Source organism: Channa argus, chromosome 6 (assembly GCF_033026475.1).
Source record: "Channa argus isolate prfri chromosome 6, Channa argus male v1.0, whole genome shotgun sequence".
NCBI classification, from domain to species: Eukaryota; Metazoa; Chordata; class Actinopteri; order Anabantiformes; family Channidae; genus Channa; species Channa argus.
This window is the reverse complement of record NC_090202.1, coordinates 11,325,539-11,340,251: the sequence shown is the minus strand read 5'-3', so window position 1 is coordinate 11,340,251 and position 14,713 is coordinate 11,325,539. Positions and strand designations below refer to the sequence as shown.

The following is a 14,713-nucleotide window of genomic DNA, read 5'->3' as shown; positions in this document are numbered from 1 at the left end:
GGGATGACTTCCACTTTTATTAGCATTCAATTGCCAATGAGCTCCTCTCTTCAGTTTTCAGACAACATCTCTTCTACCCACTTCAGGGTTACACTTTCCTCACTTGAATTTCATTAAAAATCAAAATTTGAAAAAAATGAAACAAAAAATAAAACTCTCATACCAGGTTTGCAGCTACCTGAATTACCTCCTGATACTTTTACCCTCCCTTTATTGTTCCATGTTTTCTTAAGAGCAATTTTAATGTCATGACACAGCAGTGATCCCAAGAACAATTTTGGTAGCCAATCGCTAGCGCCACTCTAGAGTTTAGTTTGTTCTAAATATTTAATATAAACTAAAGTGACAAGGCAGGCAAAAAATGGCTCCAACCTGCTGTCAGTCTGTAGCTTTACAGTTAGCTCATGACCACTTAACTGCTCTGTTGCTCTAAAGTGAATCAAACTGTGTTTTCTTCACTGTAATGTATATTAAGAGTTGAACAAAATAAAGAATTGCACTATGACATGATTTTGCTGTCATATTATGATAAATGGAAATAAAAGACTGCCGGCATCAATGCAGTATGTTAAGATCTGCATCAGCAAATGTAGGCTACACAGAAAATACATACAGTAGAGAGCAAGTAGAGTTGCAGAGGAAAAAAAAAAGAAAAGTAGAGTAAATTGTTTCTGATCTTTTGTTAAGAGTGACAACTATTTAAAATAGACAATTAATTACACATAACGACCCCAGTTTTAGGCACAGTTCCTACTTCAGGACCCATTTCCACACAAGCTCAGTGACATTGTCAGACAGACTACTCAAAAGGCTCCTGCAGACAACAGCAACTTGTCACACAAAAGCTGCCTGGACAACACAAAAGTTGTTTTTGTTTTTTTAAATCTTCTGCAAGTTGTAATCTTTACTGCCAGAAAGACAGGCAACCAACCCAGAGACAGTTTTGGAGAAAGCCTGAAATGGGATAAAATCTGATAATTGTATAAAACACTCGCTAGAGAAACCTAATGAAGCTCCTCACACACTTATTACCTACTGTACATGATGCCTCCCGTATGTCTGACAGTATCTGCCCCAAGCGTACAGTGAACCAGGAGGCATCTCTAACAAGATGTTTTTTTTTTTTTTTTTGTCCTTTCGGCTTATCCCGTGAGTTCGGGGTCGCCACAGCGGAACATGGTCCGCATGTTGATTTGGCACAGTTTTTACGCCGGGGACCCTTCCTGACGCAACCCTCCCCAATTTCTACCGGGCTTGGACCGGCACTGCACAGCTGGGGAGGGGAATGGGCTGTTAGGGGTTCAGTGTGTTGCCCAGGGACACTTCGACATATAGCCAGGGCTGGGGATTGAACCACTCACCCGTGGACGACTGCCTTTACCAACTGAGCTACAGCCGTCCCCATCTGTAACAAGATGTATTGAAGACAATTTTTTGTAACTTCCCATGCAGTTGATCTAATATTTTCTACCAAATCCTTGAATATAAAAGCCAACAGCTTACCCTTCTATAGTGGTCACAGTCAAAATGATAACATTTTTATAGAAATATACCTGACTGTATAAAGAGGTAGAACAGCACCATCCAGCAGCTACAATGTACATAGACTAAAAACACTCAAATTTCTTGTGGCCTTGTGTGGCATCATTATTTGGAATTTTTGAATCTGCCTTAATTTGGTACTTTTTAAACAAGGGAAATGGTGAATATCTTATGAATTTCACTTCCACAAGCCTTGCCACATATGAAAACAAGTTCTTATTTTTTTTTAAACAGACTGTACAATTGTGTGATTGGGGGAAGAGGAAAAAAATTACAGAATTTTAAAAAGGAAGAAATAAATAAAAAGGCACTGTGCAAAAAGAAAACAGTACAGTAAGATAGCTACATGAAAGGAAAATGTTTATGTAGATGATAGAGATAGAGAGGCACAAATACAAAGTGACAGGCAGGCAGCTGTAGATGAGGCGCCATTCTGACCGCAGATGCTCACATGCATACACAACAAACCACGAACACCTCTCTCCTTTTGTTTTCTTACATCTTGAGCTACAACCACCCGGGGGGTTGGGAATGGGTGCAACCGTTCACTCTCTGCTTCTGTCATCGTAATCATTTAGAATGAACTGCCATGTGATCAAGATTTCACAACTCACATTCACCCATTTTGAAGGAGTCATTAAAAAAAATAAACAACACCACCACCACCACATAACTCAGCCATAATATTTGAAGAAAGCACAGAATAAATGCAGCGAATATCAGTATCCTATCAATATTACACTAGGTGCTAGATTTCTATCGCCTTTACTCACCTGGGTTGTGAGTTCTCCTCATACATGCGTTCCTTGCCCTCCTTGAATAAGCTGATGGTCTGTTTAGTCTTCTTGGTTAAGTTCTCCATGAAGACCCGGAAGTACTCGTTGTCCCCCAAAGTTTCCATTTTGCCCTCATAGCGAGACAAGATAGTGCGCAGGTGCTGGTAGGTGTCAGGGAGTAGATCCAGGATGTAAGGGGGGCTGTTCTTCAGAGCCAATTTGGGGTTTTGGCACAGACGCACCACCTGCAGTAAGTGGGTAAGTGAGGGGAATGACAAGATTGTTAGAGACAAGAGGTGGATGTGGTAGTGAAGGCAGATGAGAAACACAAGACAGAAGAGGTAAAAGAGAGGTTAAAGAAAAGTAACAGAAAGAATATCTAAAAATGTCTCAAATGTTACTCTGCATTTCAGTATACCAGAGTTAGATAGTGCATAATATATCTCTTTCCATTTTTAAAGCAATTTCCTTTAGCGCAAAATTTTGTCAGCAAGCCCATACAGGTGAATGCAGTCATAAAAAAGCCTACAAAACTGAAAGAAAGGCCCTTGAAAGCCTTTGTCAGATGGGAAGTATGGTCTACACAACATGAAATGGAACAAATTAATTACACATTTAATCCCTTATGGTATCATAAGGTATTTCATGACCGTTACACTAACTATCTAAGCAAAAAACTGATGCAGGTGGAACAGGACAAGGTATGCCCATTGTGTGGATTTAGTTTGCTTAGTTCTCATCGTGAAAGAAATAATCTCAATTTGTTGCTCATTTCCCATACAGATGTCTTTTCATAAACATACACAGGAACATTTGTATCTTATTATATGACTACCATGTCAATAATCATGGGTCACCACAGTCTGATTCTCGCCTTCTTCTCTATGTTTAGAGAAGCGGTTGATATGTATACTTCCCCTTTTCAATTTGCACACCCTACACCACTTCTGCCTTAAAAAAACAAATTCTGCTCAACATTTGAGTAGGATTGTCTGGCAAATGTGAACCAAAGTGCTGACTACAATATTGTCAAACAGTCAAACAAATAAAAGGTTTCCAGTACAAAAGGCAAAAAAAAAAATTATTATTATTATTTATTTATTTATTTTTTTTTTTTTAACTTAAGCCACCCTCACTAATGTTCAGATCACAGCAAATCATCTACAGGCCTGGCCAAAAAAAAAAAAAAAAAAAAAAGGGACTCAGACTGTACAAATGCATGTTTCATCCTCAATAATGTTCAACTTTTCATCACCCATGTCACTGTACTACTGTACAAGTTTCCAAATCACGTTGTTGACTATTACAAAAGATACTGGCGGGCAGCCTAGAACACTCTGTAATTATGTTCCATATGGTCATGGTTGCTGTCATATTACCACTGGACTCAAGTCTAATTTGAGTGAGACTAGCAAATCTTCACTTCTATTGAAAAATTCAGCATCTTGTGTACTGTTTTAAAACTAGTGCCAATATAAAGCTAGGGTGTCAGCTTCAACAGCAACCCAACAGTTCCATGTCAACAACAGGACATTGTTCAATCTTTTGTAAACTAAGCCAAAGTATTGTTTACTAATCATGTGTGAGTGTTAGAAAGAAATATGGCAGGAACAGCATAACAATGTCGCCTTGAAATTCCTTGCTTCGTCATTTTGAAAGCTATTGGTTTGTCACGATGGGAAAAAAGGTCTTAATTGGCCAAAATAATAAACTCAAATCAGCTTAAACTAGATAGATGGATAGATTTGCAAGTTGAGGGTTAAAATGTTGACCATATGAACATGTAAAGCTATGCAGTAAGCCCATAAGATAACAAAAGCCAATAATTACAATTATTTATAGTTGTAGTTATACATGTAAATACTGCTCATTGTCGTTATTATTTAGTATTCACTTCCTATCCACATATAAGCAGTCCCTCCAGGAATTTGCAATGTTGCAAAGAAATGCTGGAGGGACTGTCTAAGGTATCTGATTTAAAGTGCAATATCTTGAATCCAAAAGCAATACAAGCTAGGCTTCTTCTACTGTGTAACATATTAGGAATATTTGATCCCAGTTTATAAATGGGACAGTGTGCTGAGACCAGTCACTTTATCATCACTGTATCAAATGCCTCTCAAAAAGAATGAGGTCACATTTGACCAGTAGGATATTTTAAGCAGTACTGATTTCACAACATGCAAAATGTTTTTAGTGTGGGGGCTTTGCACCGTCTCTGAGCATTAAAAGGCCAACTTCATGCTGACGAGTATAAATAGATTAGTAGAAATGGATTAGAATTCCATAGTTTTCTATCACCATCAAGGATGATCCGGGTACATAACACTTTACTGGGCTGGCTACCATAAGATCTAACAGATGTTTTAAGAAGCAGGAAATGCAACTGATGCAACTAGTCATGAGAGCTAATCTACAACACATTCAGCATCACACTGACCAGATGACACCAGCAATGCTGTGATGATTTAATCAGTTTCCCACTTAACTAGATCATACTGAAGGAGAAAGAAGAGCTTGTAGAAGTGCTAGAACAACAACTGCATTGTGAATTATACCATGAGAAACAGCCTCCTGTATATTTTGTATCTTTAGTGTAGTTTAGATAAATTTCTGCTGGTTAATATATGGATGAAAGCCTTGCATTCGTTCATGACTCCAAGCACAGAAGGTCTACCATGGTTATGTCTGAGACTAGATAAGACCACTGCAATCTACCACGCTTAACACCTGTACCCATAACTGAGCAACACATGTGCATGAATGCACATATAGAAGGCGAAAACAAGTCAATACTCTTACACCAGTGTATATCAAGGCTAGTCTTGAAACAAAATGTTGACCGCTCCAAGCTAAACTGCATTCCATAGAGCTACTCAATGGTTATTAGTCTCTTTTCTCTTCATCTCAGTGTCTCCTAGCTGATTCTACACCTTGCATAAACTTGGAAGTAGTTATGCATCAAATTCAAGTTGTTCAAATGGTGACTAACTTAAAGAAAAGTTGGCCCTTGTTGAATTTGTTTTACACTTTAGCTGTAAACTGGCAATGTTGTGCTTCCTTGTTTCTGCAGAGGTCAGAGACCTTTCCTGGAAAACAAATTTCTCTTGTTCTAGAAAATAAAAAAAAATAAAAAAACTGGGAATCAACACAGTATGGATAATATTGTTTTACAAAGAAATCTGGTTTAAAACTGTTGTGCAACTTAATTTTCTATTTACCTTTCAAAAAAGTTATAATCACATAAAGCAAGTTGGGAAGCACCATTAAAGTTGAGACCAATGTCTTATTAGATGCGTTTAGCAAAAAAGGAATAAAACATAAAATTAAATTGAAATGTTGAGTGTTTTATTTGCTACAAGAGTAACAGGATAAAACAGGATACTTTCAACAATACACCCCCATAGTGACATGAATATAAAGTGATATTGGGGAATTTCATCAATTCGAACTTTAACATTTCCTAAGGAATTTAGATAATAAAAAATTATATTATATAATTATATTATGTGAAAAATGAAATGATTTTACGCAAATATTAAACTTTAACACGAATGTGTGTCATTTAGCTGTACGACACAAAATTGCTATTATGATATCCAGATCATCTGAAGTAGTAAAGAAACAGAAATCCAGGGGTAGTTGTCTGTCAATGTGACTATTTGAGTGTGTAAACTAATCTTCGCAATCATTGGTCTTGTACAATTTAACAGCAGAGACAGTAATGCAAAACCTAATGGTTACTATTCATTGCAATTTCTAAACTGTAATTTTAAGTTTCCACAAGATGCTGAAAGGTAAAATAAGAATACAACTATGGTCAGGGCATCAGAGATTATCTTAGAAGCTTATGCACATGGACTCAATATTAGCATTTGTTAAACTGTAATTAGCCTCATGTTTTTGACTAAATGTAACCAGGTCCTATACAAGGGGGTGTTTTCAAAGAGACACTGCATTATTTTTCTGCAGCTGTCGGTCCACGGCATATGCTGTGGGTTTCCTTTAGGCAGCACTGAACAATATTTCCGCTGCTATTTTAAACAAACTAGCGGATTAAAAATACTTTGGGCCGTAAAGCAGCCTCAAAAGGTAAGATACTCTTTTTTTCACTTTGGTGGTGGTGATGTGCCTCCGGTGGTCAGATTATTGGCATACTGTAAACTACAAAAGCTAACCACTATGGGAGGTTTGTGTTTGCAGTCCAGTTGTCTTTCAAAGCCCTTCAGGGTTTACAGACTGACAAACTAATAGTAGCATGCTGAACAATGACAAAGAAGAAAAAAATAACTAAAAAAGAAAAAAACTGCTGTTGTGTGTGTCATGGAGGATAAACAGAGGTGAACATGAGACCAGCTTGACAATCCATCATTGATATTAAAAGAGGAAAATAAAGTTTGGATGGTTTCTCAATACAGGCTTTGTAAAAGGATTTGGTCTCTTAACATCAGAGCTCTAAACTAAGGCATTAAAGAGGAAGAGGAGACACTCTTCCTATTCACTCTAATATTACTTTGTGAATCTCACAGGAAACTGGGGGTCACAGTCTTTTTTCCGAGAAGTGAAGCTGTGAAATAAGTCTTCACTTTGAAAGAGCAGAATTGGCGTAGTGAAATGGACGTATCTCTTTTATTTTTTCACAATGCTTTGTTGCAGTACTAAACGTGTGTGGACACTTGAGCAACAACAAACAGGAGAAACTATTATTGTGCTATCCGCCCCTATAAATTCAGGACATTAAATTCAGTTCATATATGTCATGTCTTTAGGCAAACTATCATATTTGTTAATACTAATATTTAAGACACACCTTAGTATTTAAACGTGGTCAAACAAGTTAGATGTACTACGTACTTAGCAGTATGGAAACAGCACTAGCAAACAGATCTGTTAAAGAAATTCCTGCTCTATCCGTGAGCTGACGTTAATGTAAAAGTTTTTGTTTTAAAGTGTTGTAAGGCAACCTGGCACATGAAGAATAACAAAAGACTCATGTTTAACAAATCGGCTAAGGTTGTCTAACCATAACTTCTACCAGCTAACTAGCTGAATGAATGTTAGCAACGCTAGACGTACAGCAGGCAGAGATTAGCTAGCTTATAGCTAGTTAGCTGCGGTTAGCTAGCAGTTCCTTTTGGCATCCAAATGACTAGCTAACGTCAGCTGCTTAATAATGTTGGACATCACAAACCTTGTCCATCAGTTTCCAACATTTCTCCACAGTCTTTTTGTCCACGGCCCCGGGCTGGTGATGGGAGTGGAGGTGGTGATGGTGTGGCTGGAAGGCATCCTTCATCATTCCGATGAGCCCCCCGCCTTTCTTCAGGTTCCCTGCCATGTTTGGGCTCGGCTAGGGTCGGCCAGAGCGGCAGACAGGCGAGTCAAGGGCAGGGGTCAGGGGGACAGAACCGCCGCCTGGAGTTAGCTAGTCCGGGCGATGGTGACCCGGCACCCCCCGGCGAGGACAGCGCCCGAGCGGCGAATCCCAGCCAGGGTCCGACGGGGGGCAGCGGGTGGGAGGGAGGGAGGTAGGGAGGGATGACTATCGGATAAAGGCTCCCATCAGTAAACCTAACATCAGCTTGCCGGATAAATACCCCTATTGTTGCTAAAACAAGTCCCTCAGTCTCTCCCGCTCCGTGCTGCAGCTAGCTGCGCTGCTCGGTCTCGCTCTGCCAGGACCCACGCAGGCTAATTAGCAGGGCTCCAGACCTGTCTGTACTCGCCCTCAGCTGGGGGACAATGGCACCGTCACAACCTCCAGAAGCCTTGTGGACTGGAGTGTGTCCTCTTCTCTTGACAACCCCCAATGTCGTTCCCCTTTCTGTCAGCAGCAGCAGCTCTTTTCGCCTGTGCTGTGTCTTGACGGGAAGTTCAGTGGCTGCGTGACAGTGTCAGCCTTCCTCTGGTGTCTGCCAAGGCACAGCCGACAGCTGCACCCACCGACCACTTAAGAGAGGAAGTTACGCTTAAAACTGCGAAAGCTTCGCGGATATCCACGGGAACAGCGGTGAATAAATAATTGTGTGAATTAAACATTGCCTATTTCTTTTTTCCGTTTCCCCCGTGACGTGTATGTGTGGCCCTTTCCTTTCCTGTACGTCCCCTTCCGCTGGCGCCCCCCCCATTACCAACCCAAGATCCACGCCTTCACCGTGCGCGTTCACGGTTCCTGAATGTAGTCGGGTGTGCGCCTCTGCCTGTGCAGCATTCACAAACGTTCAGGAGATGTTGAATGCAGCTCTGCATACTTACATAGAAGGCCTTGATCACCCCTGACAACACAAGACGCTAGACATGTCTCACTAAAAGTGAGCATCCAATTACATGTCCCGTGTACATAAATTAAAGGGTAGCAGTTCCCTAGACAAGCTGTGATTGGCTGTTATTAAAGTAAGTCAATGAAGCTGGACAGTCAGTGCCATGGCAACCCACGCAGCGACCAGTGCCCAGCAACAAAGACTCATCCCTATATGTAGCTGGAGTGGAGCCAGTGTGTGTATAGTTTGTGTATTCAAAGGATTGAACAGGCAGCCTCGCAGCAAGCAAACATGCCTCCAAAGAAAAAGACAAAAAAGACCACAAAGAAGACTCCTGAAAAAAGTAACTTTGCTCATGAGATCATTTGCTTTTTAGCTTTTTATGATGAAACATTTCATTTTACACATACTACTGTCTTGTTAACAAATGGTTGTTGCTTGGTGGGTTGCAGGTGAAAATGACTTGGAAGCTAAATATAGGCGCAACATTCTGGACATAGCCATCCTACAGGATCACATAGGTGAGCACCAATTTTAAACTGAGGTCTTTCATAGGTAGTAATGTAAGTAGTTTATTTTGTAAATAAGGCAGATGACTGTACTAGGGTTGAGGATGTGTTTAGATCTTTCACTTAAAAAAGTAAAACTGAAACAAACTACAGCACTTAATTTCGAGTAAATATTCCTGCAATTTGAATAAAAGTGTTGAAAGCAAAACGTAAAATTACCAGTTTTGCAGAAACAGAGTCCTTGTGATTGCTGTTGATAAATTACTTACACATTATTACAAAAGCCTTAATGAAGTACTTTGCAGTTGTAGCTTGTTTTTCATTTTTCATGTAAAATCTGAAACTCATAATTGTAACTGTAAGTAAGTACAGCATTTTCTGTAGACTGTAGAGTAGTATGAGTTGTTGTGTGCCATGTAATGTAAATAAATACCATGTAATTGTTATTGAAATACTGTGTACAATAGTTTTTTTGAAAATGTATTCAAATTTATTCAAGCTTAAGAACTAAAATGATTCACACAAAAAAAAACCTGACCTTGTGGTGTAGCACTCCAAATTGTGGCCAAGTGCATCCTGTTTGCTTGAATCTTTCTTCAGATGGGTCTAGATGGGAGTTCACCTGTGGCAAATTTAACTGAATGGACATTGTTTAGAAACCACACACCTGTGCATACACACATGCTCCCACAATTCATACTGCGCGTCACAACATAAACCAAGCCAAGTCCCAGGAACTCTCTGTAGACCTCTACAATAACATTATGTTGTAAGGTGTAGCTTAGGACAAGGGGATAAAATAATTCAAAATCTCTGAGTGTTCCCAGGAGCAAAATGACCTCCTTAAGTTGACTGTGCATTCAAAATGCAGTGGGCCTTGGTCAATCTAACAAAGCGGGGAAGAAATAAACAGTCAATCTAACAGAGCTTTAGAAGTCCTCTGCAAATCTAAAACACGATCAAACATGACCAAAAATCTACAGGATGTGAAATGCTTTGAATGGAATATAAAGTGACTGAACATGCAGTTAATTCACCTGCTGTCTTGAAAATGCTGCTCTCAGTGTCTTTCTGGTAGTGTTTGTGTGTCTTCTGGTAGGGACTGAATTCACCACTAACCTTTATCATCGTTATTATCTTTTTTTATGACTATGGAAATAAACTAAATAAACATAGAACGTTACCATCATGCATGTTTTCTTTAAACAATGAAAATTAAGAGCCTCTGAGGAGTTTCTACACTCAAACAATGCATGCTGGGAAGTCAGGTTTTGTTGCTGTAAAACCTAATTTACTAAGGTGACTGAACTCTGTTCAGCTCATTCATTTAATTTATCATTTCAAGTTAAAAGACTTTAAAACAGAACAATTCATATTTAAAAGTTGTTTCAAAATTAAAAGTAAATATTCATTAAGTTATCTAGAAAAGGTTATTTAATACACTAAATTCCTGTATGGTGTATTACAGTGTACTGCTTAAGTACTTTTATAAAGAATTATTGCCATTTCTTTTTAGGAAGAAATAATTGTACCACTGGTCTTCACATTTGCATTTATGTGTTTGTGTTTTTGTCCCACAGCCATACAGCGTGAGTCTTTAATAAAGGTCCATTCTGAGAGAAGTGACCTGAGGAGACGCATGAGAGACATGGAGCAGAAGCTGCAACACGAGAAACAAGGCCACAGGGACGTCAACTCTGGTACAGTAGAGACAGGGCATGTATCAACAATTAGTCTGTCTTTTAATAACTTGAGATAAATCGTTGAACCCTTTGGGAGTAAGGACAAGGGGCGTGTTTGCCAAGGTTAGAGTAATTTTTGAGGAACAAAAACTCTAATTAGCTGGGTGCCTAAGCTGATTGCTGCATTAGTCTTACAAAGTGAATCAGCAAAAGAGGCTAAGTTTGACACAAATGTCATTCTAGACTTAAGCCGCCAGTATAAAACCATGCAGACAGCGTTGAGCAACAAGGTGAAGAGACTGGAGGTGGAAGTCAGCCAGCTGAAGGAAGAACTTGGTATGAATACATCTAATTTAAAAGTCTGTACTCAAATGAATACAGCCATAGCAGTGGCAGTTAGTCTGCAAATTAAAAGTGATGGCATGCCTGTATGCATGTGTCTGCCCAGCCCTGTGTCAGGAGGAACTCAGGAAGGAGAAAAGAGAGCGTGAGCAGATGGAACAGGAAAAGGATGCTACCATATCTGACCTCCAACACAAGCTGGACAACATGGAAACAGATTATGAGAAGGTCCTGCATGTGAGTCACAATGCTAATGCAAACAGAGTTAAAAGGTTGGAAGAAGAAGAAGCCCCTCACAGAAAGCTGTAGGTTTGACTTGACATTGGTGAGGCTCCATGCACTGTAAACCTGCATGTACCGGCATGCACCAAGGATGAACCTCATTCTCTCAGTCCCCATTCCTCATCTAATTTCCTGTGATGAATCTTGGTCTTGGTATGTCCCAGTTTATGTGCAGTTTCTGTGAGCTTTGTTAATAATGAGACAACCAGGATGAAACCTGTCTATTTTGATACTATCTAAAGTCTCCAAAGAAATTCTATAATCCTACGTATGCTTGCTTTGCCGGAACAGCAGGGAGTAATCGGAGTTTGGCTCTTAAGTAAAGTGTGTGTCAAACAGACAGGGAACTACACATGAATGAACACAGATGCAGAGCTGTAATCAGCTTTCCTGCTGATCCTCTGCATACATGAAACCTATGTTTACTGTTATAGGTTTGTCCAATAAACTATCACTCACCACCATCACTTTAGAGATGATACACTGCACTTTGCTGGAAACAGCTTTACAAAAGCCTCAGACAGTATTCAAACACACCAGCTTTCATGTCTAAGCAAAGGTGAACATTAAATACTTCAACGTTGTGTTTAGACTTTCTAACATTGAACTGAATGCACACTTTTGTAGTGAGATGATAGAAGTTACCTTGCCAGCACAACTGAGAAATCAACAAAATAAGAATCATGTTTCTTTGGTCTTAAGGACTCTGTTGTAGAGTTGATTCAAGTTTACAGTATATGCACTGTAGCAATGTACTAAATGTCATGCTAACCTGTGGGTTCAGCGTGTTACTTTAATCAGGACCATAAGTCTCAGTCTAAAGCAGCAGATTTTTCATTGGGACATAATGGGTGACAGGGTGAGTACTGACCTTTTATAGGTACATCACAAACAGTTCAGCACAAACACAGCATGAAACATTTCAGTGCAAAGATCTTCAAAGATAAGTGATCACACCTAGAGCTCTGTTAGATGGCCCAGTCTGTGATTATACAACTAGGATTTTAATGTGTAATTATCATAATCTCCCTGTCCTAGTATGACACAAAATCTAATTATGCCTCTTATCCATCAGCTCAGTTCTGAAAACTCATCGGAATTAAAGGTTCCTAAGGAGGGAGTAATACCAGGTTAGACGCATGGGTGATTTAAAAAGAACACTTTTGCTTATATCTCATTTTTTCTAATCGTTTGTGCAGGAGACTCTAGACTGCCTCACTTCACAGCTGTCTGTGGCTCAACAACGATGGGAAGACAAGAGCACAACCCTGCATGAAAATTATAAGGAACTGCTTTCTGAGTTTGGCCTGAATCCACTGGACATGTAAAAGACAGAGTTCTTATAAATGAAAACAGCTGCTCATCCCAGTGGGACACACTTGTTTAAAGTTGTTATCTACAGCTTGGTTTGCCTGTTTGATTCCACCATTGCTTGTTTGTTTTATTCAACTAAAACTGACAGCATCACTTCGCAACTCACAATGTTGTGTTCCTAACACATGGATGGATGTTGTATACAATATTTTATGACCAGAGTGCCAAACAGAGTAGGTTTTCAGTAGGCCATGACGTGTCTGTAATGTTGCGTAATGCCCACTAGATGTAGCAAATGACTGTTTATGCCTTGGGAAATAGAGGCCATAATATACCCAGGTACCCAGATGTTTTTATAGTGTGTAGTGTGCAATAGATTGTGTAATTACATGGTTTGCTTTGTTGATATGAGATGTTATTTTAAATTGAATACATGTATACGGATTACAATTATATGGTGCAAAACTGATGAAGCTGTACACAAACAGCAGTAAAGGATATCATGATTTTACAATAGGTGGGTAAACTGTAGTATAGCACAAAATAGCAATATAGACACAATTTGTCATGCTGTGTGTGATACTGAGTCAGTGGATCAAAGGCCCAATATTGTAATTGGGAAAAAAAAAGCTAAAACTATTCACATGAACCACAAAAATATACTGTGTAAGACCATCATGGTTAGGATGCAGTGTCAACAGACCGCTTTTCACCCCCATCTACAAGTAAACAAAAATCAAGACAAAGCAAAATATAAAAAGTAATGTTCAATGTGAGGTAGACTAACAATGGACAATAACAACAGAAAGGCAAAAATAATGGTTAATGATGCAGGAAATATGATTTTGCTGCCCAGCATCGATAAAACCCAACTTCCCCTGCAGGGAGCCAGATAAACAGATTTCACTTTCAAGACTGTCATTTGTGTGTCTTTTTCATGGCCCAGTGCAATTTATTTGAGCCTCTCATCTGTGAGGTAATGAATCATTTACCCGGGGATTAAGATAATTCTGTGCTGTAACGACCAATTAACATAGAAACTCAAGAGGCCTTTATCTGAAATCCAATATTTTCTTCTCAAACCACAAGATGTTGCTGCCTTCAGAGCACATGTGTTTCTATTTATTTAGGCCATAATAGGGTTGACTGCAGTCATCCCTGCACTCAAAATTAGATAGGCATCATGTAACCTTAAGGGGGGAACACAGAAAAGAATACTTATTAACAGTGTGCCTTTTTGCAACTGCCCTCAGAAAGTTGTTATAAAAATACTCTATTCTAAGTATCAATACAGCAATGTAAAAATTCTCTGCAATGAACATCTAATTCTTATCAACTCATAGTACAGGTAAAGATATAGGCATTCATTCACAAATATGTCCCTCTTTATAAATTATCATGTACTTTATTACATAATTTACTGTTTCCTAATGTTGATTGAAATGTTTGTCGTGTTCCTCGAGTCTTGAAGCCATAGCTGTCATAAAAGTAAAGATGTAGTAAGAGTCAGTTTTAATTAGTAACAAAGCAACATAAAATATAACTTGGGTAAATGTATATAGAGTAAATCGTTCTACATGTTTACCTTTTTCAGACATAAAAAGGATTTAGACACTGCTCTGTCCATAGTGCACATGATTCATGAACACATTCTAATTTGAATGTTTTTCTGCTGTCATTGAGGCATTTGCTCAGAGAGAGATGACGCTCATAAAAAGTAAAGGTATTATAGAAAGTGACTTATGTGTACTTTAATCTGTGGAATTTGAATCCAAGGTCAGCAAAGATGTTTTGTGCCAACATTCAACACAATCGACTTTTGTGACTGTTCTATATGTAAAAATATAATGAACCCTTGTGGCTTTGTTATGCAACACCTGATTTCCTCAATAAATGCTGCTTTCTATTATATATTATATATGTCTAGCGAATATGTCAATGAGCTGTTGCTGTTGTACCTCCACTGGAATTTGACTTGGCTGTCTACTGCCTCTTTGCAGCTTAGG

General features: G+C 39.0%; 2 protein-coding genes across 2 annotated transcripts in view; one reads left to right on the top strand and one right to left on the bottom strand.

The window, feature by feature from the left end:
- cbl (Cbl proto-oncogene, E3 ubiquitin protein ligase) overlaps nt 1-8,341 on the bottom strand; it is a 36,852-nt gene extending 28,511 nt beyond the window's left edge. Inside the window, exons 1-2 of the mRNA XM_067508673.1 lie at nt 7,510-8,341; nt 2,316-2,563 (exon numbers count right to left, since the gene is read on the bottom strand). Of these exons, the coding sequence (XP_067364774.1) occupies nt 2,316-2,563; nt 7,510-7,656 (395 nt within the window). The 5' untranslated portion in view covers nt 7,657-8,341. The remainder of the gene's footprint in view (nt 1-2,315; nt 2,564-7,509) is intronic.
- A 179-nt stretch (nt 8,342-8,520) lies between these two features.
- drc12 (dynein regulatory complex subunit 12 homolog) lies at nt 8,521-14,626 on the top strand. Its single transcript, XM_067508681.1, has 6 exons — nt 8,521-8,921; nt 9,031-9,099; nt 10,668-10,787; nt 11,013-11,105; nt 11,218-11,348; nt 12,593-14,626. The coding sequence occupies exons 1-6, from the start codon at nt 8,870-8,872 to the stop codon at nt 12,719-12,721; spliced, it is 594 nt and encodes a 197-aa protein (XP_067364782.1). The 5' UTR covers nt 8,521-8,869; the 3' UTR covers nt 12,722-14,626.
- The last annotated feature ends 87 nt before the right edge of the window (nt 14,627-14,713 follow it).

What these genes read in the sequence shown, in the direction of transcription:
- drc12 (XM_067508681.1), top strand. Translation starts at nt 8,870, where the DNA reads ATGCCTCCAAAGAAAAAGACAAAAAAGACCACAAAGAAGACTCCTGAA. An exon ending in AAAGAAGACTCCTGAAAAAA is followed by an intron (nt 8,922 to 9,030) that starts GTAACTTTGCTC and finishes GGTGGGTTGCAG; the next exon opens with GTGAAAATGACTTGGAAGCT. An exon ending in CATCCTACAGGATCACATAG is followed by an intron (nt 9,100 to 10,667) that starts GTGAGCACCAAT and finishes TTTGTCCCACAG; the next exon opens with CCATACAGCGTGAGTCTTTA.